This window comes from Mandrillus leucophaeus, unplaced genomic scaffold (genome assembly GCF_000951045.1).
Source record: "Mandrillus leucophaeus isolate KB7577 unplaced genomic scaffold, Mleu.le_1.0 Scaffold238, whole genome shotgun sequence".
NCBI lineage: Eukaryota > Metazoa > Chordata > Mammalia > Primates > Cercopithecidae > Mandrillus > Mandrillus leucophaeus.
In genome coordinates, this window is record NW_012102454.1 from 1,254,788 (window position 1) to 1,264,365 (window position 9,578).

General features: G+C 43.7%; 1 protein-coding gene across 1 annotated transcript in view; it reads right to left on the reverse strand.

Annotated features, from left to right (window-relative positions):
• PDCD2L (programmed cell death 2-like) overlaps nt 1-9,578 on the reverse strand; it is a 27,361-nt gene that overhangs the window by 1,485 nt on the left and 16,298 nt on the right. The window contains exon 6 of the mRNA XM_011982307.1: nt 3,129-3,277. Within this exon, the coding sequence (XP_011837697.1) occupies nt 3,129-3,277 (149 nt within the window). The remainder of the gene's footprint in view (nt 1-3,128; nt 3,278-9,578) is intronic.

Below are 9,578 nucleotides of genomic sequence, written 5' to 3' on the forward strand. Positions count from 1 at the left end.
GCAGAATTGCTTGAACCTGGGAGGTGGAGGTTGCAGAGAGGAGAGATGGTGCCACTGGGCAATGGAGCAAGACTCTGTCTCAAAAAACGAAAGAAAAAAAAAAATGAAAAAATGGCAGAGTTTATTAACTGGTATATGACCTTCTTCTAGGAGAATGTGACTGGTAAGGGAAAATCGCCTCAAGTGAGCATGTCTACAACTCCAGTAAACACACTGCGCATGCGGCCTCTCCCAAGTGCTGGCGGGCCACTATGCCCATCCCAAGGGAAGAAACAAGAGAAGTAACACAAGACCCGGGAAGTACAAAATCCCAAGTCAAAGGTCAAAAATGGACACTTCAATCTCTCAGGTTGCCTGCTTGGCCCCCTCTTCCAACTGTATTTACTTCCTTTCGTTCCTGCTCTAAAACTTTTTAATAAGTTTTCACTCCTGCTCTAAAATTTGCTCTGGTCTCTCCTCTGTCTTATGTGCCTCAGTCAAATTCTTTCTTCTAAGGAGGCAAGAACTGAGGTTGCTACAGACCCCTACAGATTTGCCACTGCTAACAGTATTGTGGCAAAAATGTTAGTTACAAAGGGGGGAAAAATCAGACCATCCTCATACCTCTACAAAGCTACATTCCATGCAAAAGACATTTCTATATAAGTGAAAAATCTCAGAGATCAGAATGCCCATAAGCCCTTCCAGAAAAATATATTTCCCAGTGAGACTGAACCACCAGATGACAGGAGGCACCAGGGCAATGGCTGGCAGGGCTTTCACTGTCAGAAGACAACACAGGGGTCTACAAGGTTCTGAAAAGAGAAAGTGGGATTTAAAAATTTTATACATGGGTTGCCCCTCAAATATGAAGCCACATTACCGTGCACAATCTGAAGCAAGGCACTTCTGAGCCCTCCTAAAAGCTATTACTTGAGAAAATCCAGCTACTGAAAAAAGAATCAAAATAAAACAGGAATAAAAAAGCTCATTGTAAGAGTGGTGATGAACACTGAATCCATTTACACATAGAATTAAGGCTATCCAAACAGCTGTGATAATTATGATACCGGCTGGGCGCGGTGGCTCATGCCTGTAATCCCAGCACTTTGGGAGGTCAAGGTGGACAAATCACTTGAGGTCAGGAGTTCGAGACCAGCCAAGATGGCGAAACCCCATCTCTATTAAAAATACAAAATTAGCAGGATGTGGTGGTGGGCGCCTATAATCCCAGCTACTCGGGAGGCGGAGGCAGGAGAATCGCTTGAACCTGGGAGGCAGAGGTTGCAGTGAGCCGAGACAGTGCCACTGCACTCCAGCCTGGCTACAGATTGAGGCTCCGTCTCAAAAAGGAAAAAAAAGATACTGGGTCCGGGCGTGGTGGTTCATGCCTATAATCCAAGCACTTTGGGATGCCGAGGCAGGTCAGGAGTTTGAGACCAGCCTGGTCAACAACAGTGAAACCTGTTTCTACTAAAAGTACAAAAAATTAGCTGGGTGTGGTGGTGGGCACCTTTAATCCCAGCTCTTCATGAGGCTGAGGCAGGAGAATCACTTGAACCTGGGAGGCAGAGGTTTCAGTGAGCTGAGAGTGCGCCACTGCACTCCAACTTGGGCGAAACTCGGTCTCAAAAAAAAAAAAAAAAAAAGATACTGAAATATTTCCAGGTAGGAATAGGGTATGAATTTCCTTATCTACTATGGTAAGGTGCCAGATGCATACTATCTAAAACTGAAACATAGAAGAATGTAATTTTCTGTTAACAACAGAAGCACCTTTCAGAAACTTGGGCCTCTTGGGTAAAGAACCTATTACCAAAAGTCCAGGCCAGGCGCGGTGGCTCACGCCTGTAATCCCAGCACTTTGGGAGGCCAAGACGGGCAAATCACGAGATCAGGAGATCGAGACCATCCTAGCTAACACGGTGAAACCCTGTCTCTACTAAAAAAAAAAAAATTAGCTGGGCGTGGTGGTGGGCACCTGTAGTCCCAGCTGCTAGGGAGGCTAAGGCAGGAGAATGGCGTGAACCCAGTGGGCGGAGCTTGCGGTGAGTGGAGATCGTGCCACTGCACTCCAGCCTGGGCAACAGAGCGAGACTCCGTCTCAAAAAAATTCCATTAACTGCTTCACTTATACTTAACATTCCTTCTGTTAATTTGTACAAAAATTTATTCTAAGACTTTTAATTACCATGTTAGTGAATTTCCCTATTTTAGGAAAATTATTTTCATCTAGCCATCCATACATTCATCTAACTTGCTGTTTGTCTTTAAGTCAAAAATGATTATTGGAATAATGGTTATTAACATTGATAATAGCTGTAATTTCTGGCCAAGCATGGTTCATGCTTGTAATCACTTTAGGAGGCCAAGGCAGGAGGATCGCTTGAGTCTAGGAGTTCGAGACCAGCCTGGGCAACATGGCGAAACCTTGTCTCTACAAAAAATGCAAATTCCAGCCTGGCCAACACAGTGAAACCCCATCACTACTAAAAATACAAAAACTAGACGGGCATGGTGGTGGACACCTGTAATCCCAGCTACTGGGGAGGCTGAGGGAGGGGAATTGCTAGACCCCGGGAAGTAAAAGCTGCAGTGAGCCAAGAACGTACCACTGCCCTCCAGCCCAGGCAACAGGAGAGAGACTCCATCTCAAAAAATAAATAAATCAATAAATATATATATATAAAAAAAAAGACTGGCTGGATTACAAATTTCTTTTTCTGTTTTTTGAGACAGAGTCTTGCTCTGTCACCAGGCTGGAGTGCATTGGCGCGATCTTGGCTTACTGCAACCTCCACCTCCTGGGTTCAAGTGATTCCCCACCTCAACCTCCCAAGCAGCTGGGACTACAGGAACATGCCACCATGCCCAGCTAATTTTTTATATTATAGTAGAGACAGGGTTTCACCACACTGGCCAAGAAGGCCCCGATCTCCTGACCTCATGATCCGCCCACCTGGGCCTCCCAAAGTGCTGGGATTACAGGCATGAGCCACCACACCTGGCCTAAATTTCTTAAAATAATTTTTTAATTCCCAAATTTTCTATAATTTGCTTATGATATTTCATAAGTAAACAAAAGGTTTTTCATTTATTTAAAAATAATGCCAGAAATCCACAAACTCAAATTAATTTAGGCTTCTCACCTAAATTAGCACTCTTGAGCATGCTGACCAGTGCTGGCATAAGCTGAAACTCAAATATCCTTCGGCCTCCACACTGGCTGCAGGCTGGAAGCTCGGTGACTTCTGATGTAGGGCAGGTCAGAAAGAGTGGCTCTCCACTCCAGGAATACCTAGGACAAGGAAACAAAGAACCCCGAATTAGAGCCACACAAGTCACATTCTAGCATCTAAGGCCGTGCTTTGCAACCTTTCTTTGTTTCTTGCAGAAATCCTCTAAAGGCCCAAAAACCTAGCACCATGGCTGTAAAGCATAGCAAGATATCTGGAAATCTTGTCAGTGTTCGATTCAAAGTCTCAAAGGCACTAAAGTCAACGTTCAACTGAATCTAGGTAAAGCTGCGACAAAGTTCAGACCCAGCTCCACTGCAGATTAAATGGAATCAGCCCTCCACACTACTGACCTTACAGAGGAAGGGGCAATGCCTTAGAGCAGAAGTCCCCAACCCCCAGGCCATGGACCCCCAGGTCATGGACCAGTACTGGTCGGTAGTCTATTAGGAATAGGGCCATGCAGCAGGAGGTGAGCAACAGGCAAGTGAGCATTACCACCTGATCTCCACCTCTTGTCCCTATGAGATTCTCATAGCAGCGCAAACCCTATTGTGAACTGCACACAATGCGAGGGATCTAGGTTGCGTGCTCCTTATGAGAATCTAATGCCTTATGATCTGAGGTGAACAGTTTCAACCCAAAACCATGCCCCACGCCCCCCACCTCAGTCTGTGAAAAAATTGCCTTTCACAAACCAGTCCCTGGTGCCAAAAAGGTCAGGGACCACTGCCTTAGAGGGAGGAAACATTCACTTCTGTTTTTGGGTTTTCTTTTTTTTTTTTTAGATAGAGCCTTTTCTGTTGCCCAGGCTGGAGTGCAGTGGCACAATCACAGCTCACTGCAGCCTTGACCCCCTGGGCTCAAGCAATCCTCTGACCTCAGCTTCCTGAGTAGCCGGGAACAGATGCACATCACCATACCCAGCTAGTTTTTTAAAAAAATTTTGTAGAGACAGGGTCTTGCTGTACTGCCCAGGCTGGTCTCAAACTCCTGGCCTCAAGTGATCCTCCCACCTCAGCCTTCCAAAGTGCTATGATTACAAATGTGAGCCACCATATCCAGCTCACTTCAATACTACTGTTCTTCGATATATAATTTCTGGTAATCATTTTAAAAGTTACTAAACATGCAAAGAAGCAGGAAAATTTAACCCATAAAGAAAGTTAATGCAAGGAGACCCATGGACAAGATGATAAATTTATCAGACAAAAACTTTAAAATACCAATAATAAATACGTAAAAAAAAAAAACAAAAAACCCTAGTGGAAAAGGTAGACCAGGTGCAGTGGCTCACACCTGTAATTCCAGCACTTTGGGAGGCTGAGGCGGGTGAATCACCTGAGGACAAGAGTTCGAGATCAGCCTGGCCAACATGGTGAAACCCCATCTCTACTAAAACTACAAAAATTAGCCGGGCACAGTGGCAGGTGCCTGTAATCCCAGCTGCAGGGGAGGCTGAGGCTGAGGCTGCAGAATCACTTAAACCTGGAAGCAGAGGTTGCAGTGAGCTGAGATTGCTCCACTGCAATCTAGCCTGGATGACACAGCGAGACTCCTTCTCAAATAATAATAATAATAATTATACAAAAAGTAGCCAGACATAGTGGTGCACGCCTGTGGTCCCAGCTACTTTAGAGGGTGTGGCAGGAGGATCACTTGAGCTCAGGAGTCTGAGGCTGCAGTGAGCCATGACTGCACCACTGCACTCCAGCCTACGCAACAGAACAAGACCCAATCTCTAAATAAACAAAACAAAAAAACAAAAAAAAAGCAACATAAAGAGTTAAAAAAAAAAGACAAAAAAGGGAACAAAATAGCAAACTAAAAATACTCAAGTCACTGACAAGCAGGTTCAATAAAAGGAATACAGAAACAAAATCAAAAAACCCCACCAAATGCAAAGCCAGGTGTGGTGACAGATGCCTATAACCCTAGCACTTTGGGAGGCTGAGGTGAGGAAATTGCTTGAGTCCAGGAGTTCAAGACCAGCCTAGGCAACATAGTGAGATGCCCATCTCTTTAAAACAAAAAGGAAAGAAAAAAGAAATGGAGGAAGAAACAATAACAGAATAAAATTAACCCAACATGGCAGGGTGCAGTGGCTCATGCCTGTGATCCCAGCATTTTGTGAGGCAGGCGGGTCACCTGAGGTCAAAAGTTTGAGACCAGCCTGGCCAACACAGCAAAACCTGTCTCTACTAAAAATACAAAAAAACTAGCCAGGCATGGTGGTGTGCACCAGTAATCCCAGTTACTCAGGAGGCTGAGGCAGGAGAATTGCTGAACCTGGGAGGCAGAGGTTGCAGTGAGCCAAGATTGTGCCACTGTACTCCAGCCTGGGCAACAGAGCAAGACTCTGTCTCTAAATAAATAAATAAATAAATAACCCAACAATACCAATGATTAAAGAGACTGCATATTCCGTGTTAAAAAAAAAATCATAAGTGTTAAGTTGAACTTGATTAAAATTTAAAGCCATCTGTCAGAATTTGTTTGAATGCTAAAAAAATTAAATTGAAAAAGGACTTGTACTCTTGACCATATGAAGAATTCCTACAACTCAGTAACACAAACACAAACAATATGGCAAGAGATTTGAATGACGCTTTATCCAAGATGATATACAGAGATGGAAAACAAGCACTTGAAATGATGCTCAACATCATTTGCCATTTGAGGAAATGCAAATTGAAGCCACAATAAAATGCCACTACACACCTTCTTAAATGGCTAAAATTAAAAACTGAACATCCCAAGCATTAGCAAAGATATACAGGGAGTAGAATTCTTAAAAAACAGCTAGTGGGAACAGAAATGGCATAACCACTTTGGAAAATGGTTTGGCCTGTTTCTTAACAAGTTAAACATGCATATACCACATAACACAACCATTCTATTCCTAGGTATCTACCCCCACAAAATCAAAACATGTCTTACAAAGAGATGTAAACAAATGTTCATAGCAGCTTTATTTATAATAGCCAAACACTGGAAATAACCCAAATATCCATCAACTGCTAAATGTATAGTGGCACATCCATACAATGGAATATGACACAGTGGTCAAAAGGAATGAACTATTGATACATGCAATAAGAATGAATCTTGAAGTACGCTAAGTGAATAAAACCAGACCAAAAAAAAAGTATATTCCGTGACCTTATATACTTTCACAGGAAATGCACTAAGGTGCAACAGAAAGATGATCAGTGGTTGCCTGGGGACTGGGGGAGCAGCACGGGACAGGGTTGGCAAGAACTTGCAAAGGAGTATGAGGAAACTTCTGGCAGGGAGGAATATGTTTACTGTCTTGACTGTTGTGATTTCAGGGGTGTATACAGATGTCAACTTATCTAAGTGCACACTGTAAAAATATAGGCAGTCTGTTGTATGTCAATTGTACCTCAATAAAGCTGCTGAAAAATAAATGTAAACAGACACACTTCACTATAGAAGATACATAGATTCCAAATGAGCACATGGGAAGATGCTCAACATCATTTGTTATCAGGAAAATGCAAATTCAAACCACAAGGAAATACCACCACCACCTACTAGAATGGCTACAATTTAAAAGATTGACAATATTTTTAAAACCACCACCAGGCTAGGTTTCTCAATGCCAACCATTCCTATACTCCCCATATTTCAGTATTTGCATATTTAGTTCTTGTTTCATTAAGGAAAAATTCCCAATTTTATCTTTGAATATTGTTTCTGATCCATCCATTAGGTTCTCTATTTTGGAGACCAATTCTCCTCATAGTAAATACAATTATGAACCCTTGCTCAAGTCTTTATACCAGTATTTTGATCTTTAGCCAAGTCTATTATGTTCCCTAATTTTTTTTTTTTTTTTTTTGAGACGGAGTCTCGCTCTGTTGCCCAGGCTGGACTGCAGTGGCCGGATCTCAGCTCACTGCAAGCCCCGCCTCCCGGGTTCACGCCATTCTCCTGCCTCAGCCTCCCGAGTAGCTGGGAGTACAGGCGCCAGCCACCTCGCCCGGCTAATTTTTTTTGTATTTTTAGTAGAGACGGGGTTTCACCGTGTTAGCCAGGATGGTCTCGATCTCCTGACCTCGTGATCCGCCCGTCTCGGCCTCCCAAAGTGCTGGGATTACAGGCTTGAGTCATCGCACCCGGCCCCTCATTTTTTTTTTTTAAGACAGAGCCTCACTCTGTCGCCCAGGCTGGAGTACAGTGGCCGGATCTCACCTCACTGCAAGCTCCGCCTCCCGGGTTCACGCCATTCTCCTGCCTCCGCCTCCGGAGTAGCTGGGACTACAGGCGCCCGCCACCAACCCCAGCTAGTTTTTCTATTTTTAGTAGAGATGGCATTTCACCATATCGGCCAGGCTGGTCTGGAATTCCTGACCTTGTGATCCGCCTGCCTTGGCCTCCCAAAGTGCTGGGATTACAGGGGTTAGCCACCATGCCCGGCCTATGTTCCTTATATTCTATATGTATTAGATACGTAAGTCATGGGGCTTGGTTTCTTTAGCAATTCAATTTCCGATTCATACATAGTTACTTTATTTTCTCACCTTTGAGCTCTTGTTTTATGGAATCTATTGTCTTATGAAGTTCTTATACATTTTGAAGCATCTGCTGGGACTGATGTGCTCCTTGGATTATATTTTATTTTATTTTATTTTTTGAGACAGAGTCTGTCACCCAGGCTGGAGTGCAGTGGCACGATCTCAGCTCACTGCAACCTCCGCCTCCCAGGTTCAAGTGATTCTCCTGCCTTAGCCTCCTGAGTAACTGGGACTATAGGCGCCCACCACCATGCCCAGCTAATTTTTGTATTTTTAGTAGAGACAGGGTTTCACCAGGTTGGCTAGAATGGTCTCGATCTACTGACCTCATGATCCACCCGCCCTGGCCTCCCAAAGTGTTGGGATTACCAGTGCGACCCACCGAGCCCAGCTGGATATTTTCTAGCAGACTTGGTTCTTGAGCTTTTTGTATGTGCTCTTCATTTCCTTAACTATTCTTGCCACAGTATGATTACCTGGGTGGCATGCTATTTTTCATCTAGCTCACGCCTAAAAGGTGCAACTCAGTTTAGACCATCTATTTGCTCTGAAATGTCCGCAGAGGTTCTCATTGATTTCCTGTCCATCTCATATGAGGCCTGTTTTCCCCTCTCGAGGAGTACTGCCCATTTCCTCTGCATTTCTGTAGGTAGTAAAAGAGGGAACTGGGGCGAGGAGATAGTTCTTCTGGGACTAGATGCAATCTTTATTAAAACACCTGGGCTTTGTTTTTTCCTCTGAGACAGTGTAAAATACTGTATGTTGAGAAAGATCCCACTCCAGTGGAGGCGAAATTGCCCTTAACTTTCCAATCATTGCTCTGACTCATCATGGAACAAAGGAATGTTGCTTCTGAGAGGCAATCTCCAATTCCTACACCACCTCCCCACCACACCCAGTTCTTCAGCCAACATGGTGGAGGAGGTCCACCATCCTCCACATTAGGACATGCAAACTCTCCTCCTGTGTGCTTCCTTCCAGACATTATTAAGTGAAAATTCTTAGGTCAGGTGCGGTGGCTCATGCCTGTCATCCCAGCACTTTGGGAGGCTGAGGTGGGTGGATCACCAGAGGTCAGGAGTTCGAGACCATGCTGGCCAACACGGTGAACTCTCATGTCTACTAAAAATACAAAAATTAGCCAGGCATGGTGGCACATGCCTGTAGTCCCAGCTATTCAAGAGGCTGAGACAGCAGAACTGCTTGAACCCAGAAGATGGAGGTTGCAGTGAGCTGAGATCATGCCACTGCACTCCAGCCTGGGGGACAGAGACAGACTCCGTTTCCAAAAAAAGAAAATTCTTTGTGGACTCATCAGTATATTTTAGGCAGGTGAGAGAAAAGGCCTGTGGGATTAGAACTTGCACTTAACCATGCCAGAAATTTCTGTACCTTTCTCTGCAAAGACTAAATTAGTTACATAAGTGAATAAATATATGTGAAACACTCAGGAACTCTATTAGACATTTACTGATATTATATCCTGGGCTATCACTTTGAGTTTTATAGTACTAAGCCCTTTTCCTTTTTTCAATGCTGATAAAACGGAACTTCTTTTTTTAATATTTACTGTTTTATTTGGGCTAATTTTTAGCTTTTAGGTTCACTGTGGTACGTATCGGAGAAAAAGGCCATTTGAGCTAATTCTGCCCACTTTGTCTGGACCTGTTTTTACTATTTTTATAAACTATACCTGCTATTTTTATAAACTATACCTGCTGGGTATGTCATTTCCTCTGAGGCCTTCCTGATAGCCTACCTAAAATAGCTCTATTTTTTCCTCATTTATCACTTATGGAAATCACACAGGCTTTTTTTTTTT